The 17,728-nt window shown below is 40.3% G+C and overlaps 1 protein-coding gene across 11 annotated transcripts in view; it reads left to right on the plus strand.

Moving 5' to 3' along the window:
- The window catches only part of TSPAN4 (tetraspanin 4), a 470,914-nt gene that overhangs the window by 372,989 nt on the left and 80,197 nt on the right, over positions 1-17,728 (plus strand). For all 11 annotated transcript variants that reach the window (XR_010613489.1, XM_065682689.1, XM_065682693.1 and 8 more), the window contains one exon: positions 11,600-11,791. Coding sequence is in view for 10 of the 11 variants with exons in the window: in XM_065682689.1 (XP_065538761.1) it covers positions 11,600-11,791 (192 nt within the window). In the remaining variant the exon portion in view is untranslated. The remainder of the gene's footprint in view (positions 1-11,599; positions 11,792-17,728) is intronic.

The raw sequence follows: 17,728 nt of genomic DNA on the forward strand, positions 1-17,728 counted from the left end.
ACCCACCTCCAGGCTTCTGCTGTCAGCTGATAGGTGTAAGAGCAGTATTTGATGGTGACCGTAGATGTTCTTGTCAATCATTACTGGCTGCTGAGTAAACTTCATAAACGTGAATGGAAGGGCAGAATGTGCCATAGTGGCATTGCTACTGGAGGAATTGGAGAAGCCTTATTATATCATGTAGACCATGCATTTGCAAAGAAAACCAATTTCTCTTTGAAAAGGTCTCCATAAGGAAAATTAACTGTAATCACAGTGGAATACATCAGCACAATCTGGGACATGTGGGAAGGATACACTTAAAATCAACCTCAGGATGTAAAAAGCCAAACACATTGGTAAAAGCCACCTGACCCCAATTCCAGGAATGTAATCAGAGACTCTTTGTGATCTGACTCAACTTCCAGAATTAAGTTCAGCTTCTGCCAGGGTACGTTGCAGGAGATTCTTTGTTCAGAGTATTGAATCAAATATTTGTTTATATAGTCAAGGCTTATTTTTTGAAAGCTTTTGTGAGGGAAGATAACAGTTTTAGCTGTTGCCATTTTTTTTTTTCACAGTATCAGCAATTTTCTCTTTTAGATACCCAACTAATTTTGCATTTCAACTATAGTATCTATGTTCACTATGGATGTTTCTATAGCAACCAGCTTTGTGCTATCTACATAGCTCTATGGATGGATTAAATATGCAATATAGAAATGTTTTGTTATATTTTTCCTGCAGACTGTGCCTGTTAGCACATTTCAAAAACTTTATGAGTAGTACGAAATAGAAAAAACATCTTCTGTCATCTTTGTGCATCCTTAAAAACCCTGATTATTTTTCTTTGTTTCTTATATGACCCCTGTCATCTTATTATTTCACTACTTCTTACTCTAAACCCACCAGTGTCTCTAGCGGAGAGAAAAACGGTAAAGACTCCAAATAATCTGGATTTTATCCAATGGAAGATATCCGGGGTAAACCAGGGAACTGAGCCATGGCATCTGGAGTCATTATTTGATGCTCATTATCCTCGGCTTCTCTAAGCATCTCACCAAATGGTTTAGGTAAAATTCTTCATCAACAAACTCCTTTACGGAAATCACAGGTTTTGTGTTGTGTAAAAGACCAAACTTTACCATTGTATTTGCTCCTGTTGTTTTCAGTATTTAGTACTATATATCTAACAAGTGACTAAAATTGCATCTAGAGCTCCAGACCTGGTCTCTTCCCAGTTTATGCTACAAAGTCATTAAAAAAGTTGTGCATTATTTTACGGGTGGGACAGAACAGGGACTCCAGAGCACATCCAGCTTGCTTTCATTTCTGCTTCTTTGCTAAAAGATGTAACTTCATTTGATGGATTCTGATTCTGGACCTCATGTGCGTATTCCTCTTTGCATCTCTATCAATTTCATTACATTCATCCCAGGTGGTTTTAGAAATTACATTGGAGGAGCAGATGAAAAAGCTTTAACACTTTCAATTTGGCAGCAGTTCAAACTAGAACCTAAAAAGAGACATACTCTTTTCGTTGTCATGTATTCATCCCTTGCCCTCTTCTAACTCAGCTCATGCATTTGCTCTGTATTTCAGTGAGTTGTCATTAACTCAGCACTTTACTCATAATCCTTAATTTGAATTAGAGTTTAGGCAAGTGTCCAAATTAGATGCTTGTGAAACTGATAATAACAATTTTTTAGCATTCTGTGATCATGTTTAATCTTTTATCAGCAATGCTACCATAATAGGTCATCTCACCTGTTCTATTTCTGCAAGTTTTTGCATCCTCAGCGATATGACTTTGCAGTATGGGACAATTAAGTGCACTACAGAAGTGGCTAATTAAAGTTGCCAGCAGTTAAGCATGTGCTTTAAATGCTTTGCTAGATAAGGATGCAATTGAGCACTGGTTTGAGTGTTTCAATGAATTTCTGGCCCGTGAAAGGAAAACATCACTTTTAGATTAGGTGTATTAACTCATAAAGTAGTTCTGTTCTTTTGTAACTGTAGTTGATAGATAACTATGATTTAGAGGAGCAAGTGCATAGGAGAATGCTACTCATAAAACAGCAGGAATTAACCAAATGACTTTTTATTCTCTTTTCTGCTAGCAGGGTGTCAGCATGGCACTCTGTTTTTTTGACATCTTCAATTGTCCCCAAATTTACTTGAGTTATATAAGACTGCAGTGTAGTGGTGGAGCTCAACTGGCAAAGAATAATGTATTTCTTAAGGCTTAAGCTCTTGAGGCTCAATCCTCACCAGGGTAACTGAAATAGCAGCATTTTATGTTTCTCTTATTGACACTATGGAAAATAATGCCCTTCTTGTGATATTTCTTTGCCTACATACAGCTCCGCAGTCCTGTTTGTAGACTTTCCTGGCTTGATAAAAATGCTCTTGGTATTTGTCAGGCTCATGCACTGGGTGAAATATCCTAAACCAGCGTATGTATAAGAGAGAAGCGTCTAAAAGGAAGGAAAGCAACAACATGAGCTATTGAAGTGTTTTTCTGTCAACCTCTGACAAGACTACAGTGCAGTTAGAGGGCAGGGAGGGTATGAATCCTAAGATGTCGTGCTGGCAGGCAGAACATGGGTTAGGGCTGTAACTCGCAGCTACCTGTGTGTGTGTAACAGTTGCTTGCCTGTCATGCAGGATATCAAGTTCAGGCTTGTGGAAGATGGCACGCCGTGTCTACTTTGAAATCATGTTGAGTACTGTACACTGCGTTGAAACTCTGACAGAACAGTGCTTGTAAAGGAGAGACAGCATGTTAATCAAGTCGTAAGTTTAATATTGTTGCCTGCTTGAAAGTAAACTCTCAAAACACACTCCCTTTAGAAAGGAGACATTGTTTATTCTGTGCAGGGTGTTCAGTGGTGCATTTCCATAAAACAGGCACGCCTACCAGGATCCTTCTTCTGGTACTTGTACACAAGTTACAAAGCTCCACTTAACTAATGCAATTATTCTACCTACATAGTACATATTCACTGTGCTGAACAATCAAAATTCTCTGTGCCTGTGCAGAACATTGTGATGAGCAACCAAAAGTCTTCCGCATGGATGCGGGGATCTCAGAGGGTCTCCAGGGGTCATTTGGGGAAGAATACCTCTACTGTTTTTGTCCTTTCATAGCCATGCATCATCTGAGGACAACAGAGTCTTCCTTTATTTTGCCAGCTTCTCACTAATTAGATATGTGTCTTTGGTCAGAGGGTATTATCCTCCTCCTCTGGGGTCCTTTAGCCTTAATTCAGTCACCAAATACAAGACAATAGCTCTTCTAAACCCTGACAGATATTTACATAGTTTTTCTGGGGTAAATTTTGACCTTACTGCTGCAAATTCAGCGGCAGTATGACACTCAGGCTAGATTCTTGGCTGTTGTTGATGAGGATGGTGACTGATCAGTCATGCTGGCTTGATATGGAGGGGAATGTAGGCCTGCAACTCTTGGAGGTGTTTCCTGCTCGTGTACATAACAGCACATATTGCAAGATGAGATTTTTGTCTTTGAAACTAATTTTTAAGCAAAATGAAAAGAATATGGACTAGCAATGCCAAACAACTGGTTTCATAGAGCTTTTAATTTTTAACTGCTTATACGCAAAGCTGAGGATATTGGCATTTGAAATGCTTTGTGCTTTAGTCAGTTGCACTCTTTTAAAGCAGTTTCCTGTAAGTCCTGAAGAAAAGTGAGAGTAGTGAAAGAGTTCAAAAGTGGAATTAAATGACTTCAGAACAAAATAAAATTTTATCTTGAGAGAACATAGCAGAGTGAGTTAATGTTGTTCTAAAGAAAAGCATTGAGTCTGGGAGTAGAGCAGCATCTGATACGTGGGCTAATGTCTGTCTACTGTGTGGAGCTAGCATTTACTAGGAGTTGAGACCAAACGTGTCTGCTTGAGAAACAATGCTACTGAGCCAATCTGAATTAGATAAGAAAGGGATTTCCTGAGTTGCTCCCTTTTACAGAGAGGCTTTGCAGACTGCAAGCTTGTTTGGGTTTCTTTTCTCCACCCTTCCGCCTCTCCCCACCCCCCGCCTCCATTTGTGCATACTTCTTGATGCGCCTTACCGTTGAAATCCCGAGACTCAATAGACTTTTGGGGTCTATCCCAAGATGGGATAGATTGGAGACATTTCTGCCCTTATTTGTACTTCTCTGAAAAGACTTCTTCACAGGACTGTGATGAGTCAGCCAGGCTGACCGTCAGAGTACTAAAAATGTGTAGATGGACTATGGGGTGGAAAGGACGTACTTGCAGTCAGCCAGTATTTAAAGGCTGCTTAGTCTCTAGAGTGGGAAATCAGGGAGACTTTACAATAATCTGAAGATAAGGTAAACCCAATTCTCATTGATTTTTCTATGCAAATTATGAGACAGCTCAAGTGCTCTGGAGTGATGGCAGCTGACAATTTGCTGGCAGCTGCCGAATTTTCATAAACAGTACTGACACCCTGGGCCATAGCTGCAAGAACAGAAGGCAGCACTACAAAGAAAAAGGAAATGCATGTATGCAAAGACCTGTAGTGAAGATATCCTCATAGGTAACACAAGAGTCTGTTACATGTGAGCATAAGTTTTAGGATTTTCCCGCAACTAGCCTATATCAAAATGCAGAAGATCTACTGGACTGAGTGTGTAAAGGTTAGCAAGTCTTACTCAAGATTTACTAAGGCTGAGGGGGGAGTCTGGGTAGGTTTGTATGCCTATTGGAAAAGAAGTACAGCTTTTATAGGTCCGGTGGATCTGAGGGAGAGAAAAACATTTTGAATTTGTTTCTAAATTTGATGAATGAACAGATTTCTAAATTTAGGGTTGAAATAAGTTATGCATTCATTGATACAAAACCAAGACTATGATATGTAGGTAAGGAGAAACCAGGAACTTAACCCTGACTATTTTCTGTATCTATAACCCTGTCTTCTGAAAATAGGCTGATGCCAAGCAAAGCAAGCAAGCAAAAAATAAATAAAAAAAAAAAAAATTCAAACTTTAAGTGAACAGTAAAAGTAGGGAGGGGAAGAGGATGATGTAAGGATGTCCTGGGTTTACCAGTAGCTGTTCTGCTCCTTCTTAGTAACTGGTGCAAGCTCTGTGTTTTGGCTTCCAGCCTGGGCAGAGAGCTGATAACACCGATTGTTTTTAATTGTTGCTAAGTAATGTTTATTCTGGCCAGGGACTTTGTGAGTCTCATGCTCTGCCAGGGATGAGGGAAGGCCAGGAGGAAGCAGAGCCAGGACACCTGACCTAAGCTAGCCAAAGAGGTATTCCATACCACAGCACTTCATGCCCAGGATGTAACTGAGAGTTAAACGGAAGGGTTAGGGACTGCAGGGTTGGACGAGGTATAGGTTGGTGCTCGGCTGGGGGGAGTGGGGCGAGTTATTGGTCGGCTGGTGTTGAGGTGTTGTATTCTTTCCTCTTGTTATTTCCTTTATCATTATTATTATTGGTGGTAGCAGCAGTGATCTGTGTTATACCTTAGTTACTAAACTGTTCTTATCTCAACCCATGGGAGTTGCATTCTTTTTGATTCTCCTCTCCGTCCCTCCAGGAGCAGGAGGAGGGCAAGAAAGGGGGCGAGTGAGTGGACGAGCTGTGTGGATCGGTTTAAACCACGACAAAGGAGAACATAGAAATGTTCATAATATTGAAAAAGTTTTATCTGGCTTAGTATCCTGGTTTTGGTCATGTTTGCCCGGGGGTGCTTAGAGACAATAAAAGAAAAAAGGAGAGATTTTTGCCAGGTGCTCCAGTTAATGGTTTAAGGTCTTCCCCTGCAAGGTCTGCATGCAAAATGTCATTTTTCATAAATGCTGGATACCTTTGATTTCTGTAATTTATTTTATTTCTTTTTTAACCTGCTTATATTTTGACATCCACAAAACTCTGTTGCGATGAATTCCAGAACTTAATTAAATGCTTTGTGAAAAAGTACTTGCTTTTATTGGTTTTCAGCCTGCACACCAAATAACCCCTAGCTTTTTTTATCTTAAGAAAAATGAGTAATAATCCTTTATTCACCTTTTCCATCTCACTCTGGCATTTCTGGACTGTTACTGTTCCAGTTTCTTCACTGTTAGGAATGTAGTCCCTACTAATTGTTGTTTTCAAGTATTTTTTCTTATTTCTTTTTAAATTGTTGCTAGAAGGACACAGCTTAGATCATGGCCACTTTAAATGAGATGTATGAGATTGTGCATATTCTTTAGCTCTGCACTGCAGAGCTCTAGAGCCTCCATACACTAAGGGTAGAAATATGCTTCAGTTACCCATTTACTACTCCATTTAACTTGCAAAATCAGAGGCACACAGGGATTAAATTTTATATCATCCTATATTTGCTAGATTTCCATATACCATCCCATATTTGTTAAATTTCAGACCTCTGACTAGCAGGAGAAATGCAACTTGTGCTACCCTGAGGTGATACCACCAGTATATGTCACATGAGCTCTGCTAAATTGTCCATCCATGTGGTGGGACACCATCTGCATATTCAGTCATCCTGTGTGTTGGTAGTTGCTAGTGGTTGTGTGGTACAACTGGATGTCTACAGGGTCTTCAGTAGTCTAATGGCCATGAACTGCTGGCTTGAAGGTGTGTTCCAGAAGTAGCCAGTGTCTTTGAAGGTGTTTTCCAGAAGTGACTGCTCCTTCCTCCAAGATAGGCAACAGCTACACCAACAGGTTATTTGCATGTTTGTATATGCTTGCATAGAGTGCTGCAGTCTCTGCATTAGCACACGTCTCTGCTTTTTCCATGTAAGTTCCCTGATTCGTTTGATCCTGTCAATGCATGTATGCATTCCATTTTCACCTCTTCTGTATGTCTAGCTGAAAGGAATTTAAGTATGTCTTACATTACATGTGCTGGATGATGTTCACATTGCTGTTATTAATGCTTGGATGTTGATTTTCCATTGTATATTCTTACCCCATAGTTAGAGGAGGAAGCATATTCATACAGGAGTAACTGCATAGCAAGTGGGGTTGAGAAAGCCCTCCTAGTTTAAATATGTGGAGGCTGAGGAGAAAAACGCTCAAGTGAGTTTAACTACAAAACAACTGGTCATACTTTCCACTTGGATTCTTTTATCAGTGTATTTTTTTATCTAAAAGAGGAAGTATGATGGGTAGATCCTAATCAGATACAATCTGAGAAGCCTCAATTAGATGCATTTTCTGTGTAATAAAACCAATAAAAACCCACTTAAAGACACCAATACCATTATCATGAACAATGAGGCAATTTCTCCTGCAGTATTTTAAGTGCATAGCTGTAACTTCAGAATAATTTTCTCCAACAACATGCATATATCTAGGGCTGTTTGGGGTTACTTTGTTTACCATACTGTAAGATCAGTTCTAAATGTATGCACTGAAGTTTGAATAATTTATTTTCTAGCCCATTAGAACAATTTGGAGGATCTAATTCCATAGGCAGCTTTTGTGCCAAGAGAGCGAGTGCACACATGTCTGTGTATCCCTTGGGGAAGGAGATACAGACTGAATCTATGCTTTTAGGGTAAACCACCTGCTTTACTGCTTGACTCTGCTCTGTAAGTACCTACGAGAAATTTGTCTCAAGCAGAATAAAATACACCAATAACCAATTGTGAAGTCCAGGATTTGAAAAGAACCCACTACTTGTGTGTCTGTACTCACTGTTTCACAACTCTGGCATATTTGAGATTTACACTGAGGTCTGTCCTGGAACAGACACTTAAATCTCTTAAGTCTTAGAGCTATGATACTATCCTTTCTGATGTCCCCCTATTTTGACCTTAGAATGAAAGATTTTACCAAAAATGCAACATTTATTATAAAAAAGAAATAATAAATGTTAGAAGCCACATTTTGTTTCAGATTGTGACAAGAGCTGCCTTGCCTGCAGGAGAGGGGATTATTAAGAGCAGTTAGGCAAATAATGTGTTAAACAATTCCCAAGGGAATTAAAAAAAATGCTGTTGTCAGTAGCCTGACATTGTTGAGAAGGATTTATTTTTTACTTTTAAAAAGTCAACCCTGCACTCACCACATGGAGTCAATACAGACTCATTTTTACTGCCAATAGATGAGGTTCAAGCTGCAGACTTCTTGCTCATGTTTTTGGTTTCATGTTTTCTCTTTTAACCATGACAGCCTCACTGTTTGTACGTGAGCCCCCAAATTGTCAAGAGTAGCCCTGTTAATGGTTTTGGTTTTGTTTAATTTCACATCTCAGCAAGCCCTGAAAGCTGTCAAGACTTGTCATCTCATCGCTCTGCTTCTGACTGTTTGGCACAAACAGAGACTTCGGGGTTGGGGATGGGGTAGAGAGAGAAAAAGTGGGGGAAAGGCAACATCATAAATAACTACGTAAAATTATCTGTAACTTAACAGCTCCTTACATAGCCAGATGAAGAAATCAGAACAGATAGGCAGCATAGAACCAACTGCGACAGTTTTCTTTTGCTCTGATCCAAAATAAATACATGTGATCCCTCTGATCCCTGCACATTAGGCTGGGAATTACTCTGCTGTTCAGTTCTGCAGGAGTGGGAGGAGGACCGAGATTATTTTAATGTCTGGGGAGAGAAAATATTCTGCTATAGTTGGAAATGCTCGTATGGCTCTCTTGGTGGGTCTTGGTTCCTTTAAACTTTTCCTTAGCCAGGTGCTTGAGTATTATAATGGTCACTGGACAGAGACTTACAGATGTGCTTCACCCATTGGCAGAAAGGGGGCCGTAAGGAGCAGTTTAGACTAGAATTAAGGGTAGCCTCTGTTTCCCAGGGCCTGGTGTGACTGTTCAGTGACTTTAACCAAGAACCATGAAGGGACGTTCTGATGTGGGAAAAGAAACAGGGATGTACTAAGGTGGAACAGCCCTCAGTAGTGTGTGCTGACGTTTCCTTAGCAGCACTTCGTGAAATCCAGTTTCAGTTGGATGATTTAATGCTCAGAGAATCCCTTTGTGCATTTCAGGATTTGGTTAATCAACCTAAGGAAGAGCTGTGCACTAGCTCTTCAAAAATAGGAAGATAATGAGCTGCTGGAGAGCCTGATGTACATTAGATTATCTCTGAATTAAGGGCAGTGTAGTGAGATACTCCTGCTGACCAGCTGACCTGAAATATTCAACCCTGATCAAATGGGTACGGCCACAGTCACAGCATTTTGAATGAACCATCTCCTGTTTTTGTGATGTTTTGTGCCACTCGTGAATTCCCAGTTTCAGCAGACAAGAATTTTGAGGGAGAAGACACTGGAATCAAATGTCCTAAGTGCAATGATGTCTCAAGCATTATGCATTGTACATCATAAAGAATTTAATGGGCAATGGAGGAGCAGGCCAAGCAGGTTTTGCCTTTATTGAACACAGCAGTGTCCTTGGCGACACCCGCCGTCCATAATGGGAATGATAGTTGTAGGTGTCACTATAACTCAAAGCAGTGTAGCAACACGGGCAGCACAAAAGGTGATGAAATAAGCTGTCTTTTACTGGTGCTGTTGAATTGCTTCAGAACAAAGAACTAAAGATAATAGCTAAACATATTGCAAGGTGATATTTCTGCTGCCACTGGGCACGTGCCCTCATTAGGCTTAACTGGCCCATTTGTGCAGCCTCACTGCCTGTGGCTTTGAGGCAGAAAATCCACCAGGCTGCAGTGGCAGAAGTGCAGTTGTGCTGTCCAATCCCATTCTGCCAGTTTAGTGCTATGTATGTCTATTGTGCAATTGTATGTCTAAATGTGCAATTTAGTGCTGACTGTATGTCAGCACTTTGACCAGTTGGTTTTAACTTGAGTATCTTGTACCTCTCCTTTGATGCTGTTCTGTAGTCCAATGGACCTTGAAAGTTGTATTCCATTTTAAGGAATTTGTTCCTTTTTTTTTTTTAAAAAAAAAAAAAAATTTCCCTTGGGCCATCTTGATAGCTTTTGTTTATACCCCCTCAGTTACCCTAAATGATTTTCTGTGGATTATCTGCTCTAAATATTCTTCCTCCTTCTCTCCCCTGGTTATTCTTCAGTCATGTTTCAGATCATGGTCCATAAGTGGGCATAGAGGGGAGCTATTTCCAGTGTATATGGCCAGGGCATAGACTGGCCCTCTGTAGTGTTTATAGAGGGTACTATGCTAAAGGGTGAATATGGTGATATGGGATGCCTGTATATAAAAAGGCTGCTGAATGAGATGATTTGAGTCCCTGTGTGCTGGAATCTGCCTTCTCTCAGTGGAGACACATAGATTGTTGCAGCTGAGGTACATTTCAGTGTGGTATTGTTGCATTCTTTAGTTCTGAACTAATAGACTGGTTTGCAGCTGGGGTGAGGAGTCCTGCCTTGAGACACAGCTTCCTTTATTGTCCTTATTGAGGAGGAATTCAGTGGCATGCAGAGGCAACCTTAGCAATTAGTACAAGAAATTGCTTTGGCTTTTGTGTTTCTCTTCTGTTTCATTTCTGAGGCTTAGCTCTGCCCCAGGATTAGCTCTATCTTTTTCATTCCCTGGTTCATGAGCTGCCTTATGTTCATCCACTTTATGCAGACTTTTAATTGATATGCTCCTATGTCTAGCTTACTACTCTATGAACACAATTTCTTTCCTAGCCTTTAATTGATTTGGATAATAAAGTCCAATTATAAAACTCAATAAAAATTGGTTATTTTAAAGGGAGAGCAAGAAAGAAAGAAACCTAAGTGATGCTCTGCTGTGACTGTATAATAATGCAAAATCCCCTTTGGTTTAATTCTATTTAATTGCTCAGCTTTACTCAGATTGTTACAATTCTGCAGGCTTTCTCGCAATTATAAGCAGCATGCTCATAAATGTTTGTGTTTTTTAAAAGTTCTTTGTGTATATAATAATTGCAAATTTTATGGGTTACTGGTGGCTGCTGCCTGCACTGGCATCCTCCCTTCTCCTTGCTCCGTGCCTGGGGAGCCTGTATGACTGCTCTCAAACCCTTCCTAAACCAGTCAAGTCTTCTTCTGAGGATTGAATTGCCAAACTAGGGGCCACATTAGGAGTAAACATCATCTTTGGGTTTTTTTGGTACAGGAGGATACTCCTTCCTTCTCTACCCCTTTACATGTACATGCTCTTTTGCTTCTGAGGGAGGCTAGACCTTGGACAGGAACTAAGAAGTGTGAGGTGTCCTACCAGGGGATGCTCTGACAAGATTTGTTTATGGCTTGTGCTGGGGTGGGAGAAAATGTATTAGATGGGAAGAGCAGGGCATCACAAGAGCTTCACTGAGCATCTCTCTAAGGTACTAATATAGAATATGGATATTTTTCAATCCCATTGGGATCTGACTCTTTGGGAATTTCTCCTTTTTGGGAATTTCTGCCTTTTCACTAGAAAGAAAGACCTGATATTAGAAGGTGTGTCTTTGATTTGGGAAATTTGGGTCTTTTTCTTGAGTGTTACTGGTGAGTTTCCCCTCTATGACTTTTTTCTTTCTCCTTTGTGTGTTTTCCCTACTGAATGTGCCATAGGGAGAGAGTATTTTCTATGAAGTGTGACTGCTGCCATGTTGATAAGGATGAATATCTGGGGTTGCTGGGATACAATAACTGAATTTCTTTGTTTCTTTTTATTTTCCCAGTTAGGAGGCTGTGGAATCCTTGGAGTAGGCATCTGGCTGGCTGTTACCCAAGGGAATTTTGCCACCCTCTCTTCTTCTTTCCCGTCCCTGTCAGCTGCCAACCTACTGATTGTCACAGGGACATTTGTCATGATCATTGGCTTCGTGGGTTGCATAGGCGCCATCAAAGAAAACAAGTGCCTCCTGCTGAGTGTGAGTATCAAGCCACTGTGCCATTGCAGTGTTTGCTGTCTTAAGGTTCTGGTGCTATTCACAGTGCATGTCACAGTGTCCTGTATTTCAATAGAAGTTGCCCACTTGACATGGATGAGATGTCAATTATGTTTGCATAGGTCTTTAATAGCTTTAAGGCGCTGCTAGATCATTCCTAACCATGCTTTCAACTTGCCCTTGGAGGATGAGACCTGCAAGAATGGAATGGTTAGTGGTGGTGTGGGTTTCCATGAACTCTTCAGAGAAGAGGGAGGGGTCTGTGTAGACATCTTTTGCAGTGTACCCTTGAATTATTTTTTACTCAGCTTTGGTACTCCAAATGTCTGCACTGGAGGTACTGATGATCTGAAGTCTTGAGTTGATTTGGGCTTAAATTTGAAATAAAGTCCTTCAGATTTGGCAATGCTTGTTTTGCCAATCATTAACTCTCAGAAGACTGTCAGGAAGTAAAGGTGCCAGCAGAAGGAGACTGCTGTGAAACCAAAGGTTAATAAGGTTCCTGCTGTTCAAGATTTAACAGAAGCTTGACCCATATCCCTGGTGTACTTTATCAAAATGTCATTTGATGCCACTCGGAGCTGACTTTGAGTAGTGGTTGCCTTCTGTAGTTGGTGTTTGTATATTTTGGGTCCTATTCAGCTGAAGACCAGGAAGGGAGGTGATCTTGCTGCTCAAGTCCAGGATGTCACCTTGAGATTCAGCAAACCTCAGGGTGAAGTGAAGCTGTGGTTTAGTTTGGTGGGCTGGTGATTGCTTTGTAAAAGGCTGTTCCTCATTGTGCTTCACATATTCCTTTTGCTCCCCTGGGAACTACAGAATGAGTTAAGGCACACAGCCCCCAGGAAAAATTCACCCTGTAAAAAAGAGGACTCTCTGCAGACCTCTGCAGTTGTTTCTGCTGATTTTTAACCAGTCAAAGTCAGGACTAGTCTGCGTAGGCTAATAGGGGCTATTTATGTGCCAGGTAGGTGATTTGAAACTAAAACAAACAACATAATTTGAAATAAAAGCAATTTTGTAAGTAGAAATTTACACTGGGAAGGCTGAAGCTAAAAGCCTTTGACAATTTTAACAGTCTTATAAATACCCACTTTGTGTAGGAAGTGTCTGGTTGACCAGATGTAATTACTGCATTACAGCTTCAATGCCAATATAGCAAGAGTCCACAGGGTGCTGAGTCTAGTGGTATAGCTTACACATGCAAAATTAATCACTTGTTTTGTGCTTTTCTGATTGAAGTCCTAGCTCAGGTGTGGCCAGCAATGAATGGCATCTTCTTATATGTCAGGGTCAGGTCAGGATCTGGCAGTCAGTCCTTGGTACTGCAAGAGTTTCAGCCTTTTATCTCGTATGGTTTGTTGGCCCTCATCACTCATTTGGGAAAGGTCAGAGTCTCCCTTGATCAGCTGTCATTGCTGCAGCTAGGGTGAATGTACTCAGCCAACCTCAGGGTACCCAGGGCATCCTTTAGGCAATGCAAATGTTTGTGTTTATTGCTCCACGTAACACATACTGCACAATACTAGAATCTAATGGCCTTCAATGCACAGTGTAAGGACTAATCTCATGCCCTTCAGTGCATGATTTAAAGACTGTGATTGATGGTTCAAGTTAAATGATGCAAAGGAATCCAAATTCATGCTCTGCTTATAATGCCCTTAAGGTCTCCTTGAAGGCACGGCATTATAAGCATACGGACCACATGGACATGCCTGGTTTAACTAAGGACAATTTGGACCTCGACTTGCTGTTATTTCCTGTAATGCATGCCATTGCAATGATGGATTGGCAGTAGTCTTTAGGTCTGGAAGACCTGGAAAAACAAATTTCCCGTGCCTTAGGAGCATCTCTTGTTCTGCTTCCTAAAAGCAGAAGAAAGAGGAAAGGATGTGGCAGTTATGTGTTGGGGAAGGATGTAGTTGAAAGGATGTGCTGCTGTTACTGGGATAGATGGTTTGGAGGAAGACAATGGAGATATTGCAGGAGGCATGCAGTATCACAGGAATCCTAAAATGGACTGGGAGGGATCAGCGCAGGAAGTACTCCTAGCTCAATCCACCTGCATTAGAGGATGTTTTCGATGGTCTTGCCTTATGAATAGTGCTACTGTTCAATGATGTGGTAAGGGATGAGATGTCCTAAGGGGTCTGCTTGAGTGAATGAGAAATGAGCAGTATCAGAGACATTTTAATCTATTTATATTTCATACACTCAGTTGCAGAGCAGATAAGACTCTGATCCTGTAACTTTGTGGTTTTCACATATGATATTAGTATTGTGTTTTGTAAGCTGTGCATTAGGCTGCTGTGATGTTAGGTGTCAATGATAATAATTGCTTATTTCAGGCATTTGCCAAAAACTTTTGCAAGAAAAGAGGATGGACGAAGTATTTTTAGGTAGCAGAGGACAGATGGAGAAAGGAGGTCGAAAGCAGAAGTAAAGTTTAATTTGTAAATGAGGTGTTTGCACAGCTGTGTGCAGTTGACAGGAGTGATCCAGGTTAACTCTCTGAATAGAGAGCTTAGCTTAAAGCTTCACAGTTTTACTTACTTGAAAGAACTTATGTGTCCATGGGCTAAGGAGCTGGTAGATATTCTTTACTCAATGGCAATGTATAGTCAGGGGACAATGCCTCATTAATCTCTCAAGAAACAGGCCCATTCCTATTTCTCTTTATTCAGAGGAATAGAATAATATGAAAATCTAAAATATAGTGGGAAAAAATGTAAAAGGAAACCCAACTATCCTGTGCATTCTCCAAAAATATGCAGATGGGGTGTGTTGTGCAGCTGTCATTCTAAGATCTTGGTGAGCAGAGAATAGATGTTTGCGATTATTCTCATTTGTTACAGCATGAAAGTAGATAAACTTTTCCATCATTAGATTTCTCTAGGTAAATCAGAGCAACCAGGATTTCTTGAAGTAAGTGTACAACCTGGAGTATATAATCTTGCATCTGAATGTGGATGCAAATCGATGAGTGAAGTGGGCAAACAATTCTTTCTTGCTTCAGTAAGATTCCTTTGACATTTCTGCTATGCTTGTTGATCAAGATTGTTTATCAGAGGTCCCTCTGCTACAAGCTCAACTGTAATTAGAAAATGGCAGCTTTGTGCTGGTGGATTGGGTCACTGTCCTGAACAGGTGACAGAGGTCATAATCTAAGAGTCTGACTTGAGAAAGTTAGTTTATGGACTTCCATTGATTTTTTTTTTTTCATAGGTATTTGATCCTGCATTGCAGGATTATCTAGCTGTAATGTGTATCTCTATAGGCTGTCTTGAAAGAAAATTATTAATCCATTTTTGTTCTATTCCCCATTGTACATATGTTATAGTTCTAATGTCCATCAAAGCCGTTAGCTGTATCAATCATCTTCGTGAATTTTAGCAAAACATATAGCTTGAGTGCTCTTAACCCCATTGTAATGCATGTGCTTTTCAGCTGAGGGCAGCTCCTTGCAGAAGATGAGGCACCAGCTTGCTTTACCACTCAAGCACAACCAGTTACGCCAACTTGATCATAGTACTGACTTTAGGCAGGTGCAGTATGTACATGTGCACGTGCCATTGCTCTATGCTAAAGAAATTTATGCCTGATTAGGTACTTTTTTCTCTTTCATGCTCAAATGTTGACCATAATCTGATCTTAAGTGTCTGTGTAAACATTGTCTTTTAGGTTAGTTGCTTAACATCCGTGTTTGAGGAGCTAAATTGTCTGAATTACCTGCCTTTCGTGCATATTTAGCAGAGATCTGTATTTGTCTGCTTGCACTGAAAAAGGTTGTTATTCCATGGATAGTGCAGGTTAAAGATCTTGGTTCTAGATGTTAGATCACAAGGGACTATGTTATTTATTATCTGTATTACAGTATCCCTTGCAGGCAGCCCATGAGATCAGGATGCTTGTTCTGTGTAGAATTCCTGGTAAGAGGAGGTCCCTGACCAGTAGAGCTTGTCATCTAAATAGATAAGACAAATGGAAAGTATTATTATCCTCATTAGGCAGATGGGGAGCTGCAGCAATGTGAAACTAAGTGCCTTGCATAGGTTGCCTGGGAGATTGTGGGAGAGCTATGAAGCAAGCCCAAATTGTCTAAATCTCTACTCAGTGTGCTTATCATCTTTCTCTCATTGCAGCAGGACATGCCTAGCTCTCCTGTCCTTTAAGAAGTATTTATGTTTCTATAATAGGAATGATAATTTTTATTTCTTTAATCATATGTATTATGTCCAAATGATAAGTAAATATCCCAAAGCAAAGCTAGTTCTCAAGTTTTTATTTTGTCAAAAGTTCCTAATTGGCACAATTAGTTGGTTTCCATGAGCTCCACTGCAGCCTGTCCCAGCTGAGTAGATCAGCCTAACTGCAACATTACCTTCAGTTAAGTGGGAAACCGGACATTCAGACAAGCTGCCAGAAAGGGCATGAGAATATGGTTGAATGCAGATGTTTTGCAAATATGAACTTACTTCTGATCCAGGAAATCATAGTCACTGATAAAAACCAGTATTTGGACTCTTTGTGAAGGAAGGATTTTTATATCTATTTGGTTGTTATAGCATGTATGTATAGATAACATGCTTCCAAACAGCTGCAACTTAATAACCCGTTTCCTAGAAGCAAATAAGATCCATAGGCAGTTATTTATTTCACCCCCTCATTTTGTGACACTTTTTTTCTTCAATGGGTCAGTATGAAGAGCATGTTTTCCTGGTTGGAATGTGCAACATAGCCAATAATCCAGTCAAAAGAGGCAGAGGATGTCTTTCCTAAAAAGGCCTAAAGTTGACATAGGGGGTTCTTTGCCACATATGGCCCATACAGGAATATATTAGAAAGGGGAAGGGGCTTGAAGTTTACAAAATGCTGATTCCTCTGTGACTATGCAAAGGCAGCTGCCTTCTTATAAAGCACCAAGGTTGGGTGTGTTCCATCAGATCAAGGATTAGATAAAAAGATGGCTTAGATACATTCTTTTTCCCCCACTTCCTGATTTGTAGATAAGCCTGAGTTTTGGTGGGTTTTGGTATGGTTTGGTTTGGTTTTTTGTTTTCTGTTTTTTTGGTTGGTTTGGGTTTTGTTGTGTTTCTTTTGTTTCTTTTTTGTTGGGTTTTTGGTGGTTTTTTTGTAGCAAAGCTGAAATGATTAATGAGAAGGGGAAAGAAAACAATCATCAACAGATCTGTATGTTCAGCTTAATTTAAATGAGAACCTCATGTTAATAAGCAAGGAGTTCATCACAGTTGCTAGAATTAATAAGATCAGAATCAAACCTTGATACTAGGTCAAGACCAGCTGTGGAAAGAGCTGTTACTATATATGTATATGAATTACTATCCTTACATCAAAAGGCTCTCATTTATGAAATAGTCCAAGGGGAAAGCGAGTGCCCGTGATGTTTTGTACTGTGCTGTTTGGAGTTTTCTGAACTTCAGCCAACTCATCTGTAAGTGAAATAGCAATAAAGAAAATGAGCAAAAAGTTAATGAGTGGGAAGAAAAGGAGAATAAAAAACCCTGCTTTTTTCTATAGTGTCACTGGATCCAATCAGAGAGCTGACATCTGAAACTCCATTGGTGAGAAGGAATTTATTTCAAAGCAACTAAATGGGAAAGAAATAGCCTGTGAATGACTTCATCTCAGTAATTTAATGCTACACACCAAACAGTAGATTCTCATTCCTGTTTAGCACATGAGTTTGTGGTCTTTTAGCAATCCAAGTAGCAAAATCAGGGAAATGATGGCTGCAGCCACAGCAGCAAGCAAGTGGTGTGAAGACCAGGAAGGTACCATACACACAGCCTTGAGAGCATTATACGTTATGTGTAGCAATTCTCTGTGTAATGCTGTGTTGCATATGGGAGCCCTAACTTGCTACCTGGTTAGACTGTAAGTACTGAGCACCAAACTCCC

The sequence above is a fragment of the Lathamus discolor genome, chromosome 6, assembly GCF_037157495.1.
Source record: "Lathamus discolor isolate bLatDis1 chromosome 6, bLatDis1.hap1, whole genome shotgun sequence".
Taxonomy (NCBI): Eukaryota; Metazoa; Chordata; class Aves; order Psittaciformes; family Psittacidae; genus Lathamus; species Lathamus discolor.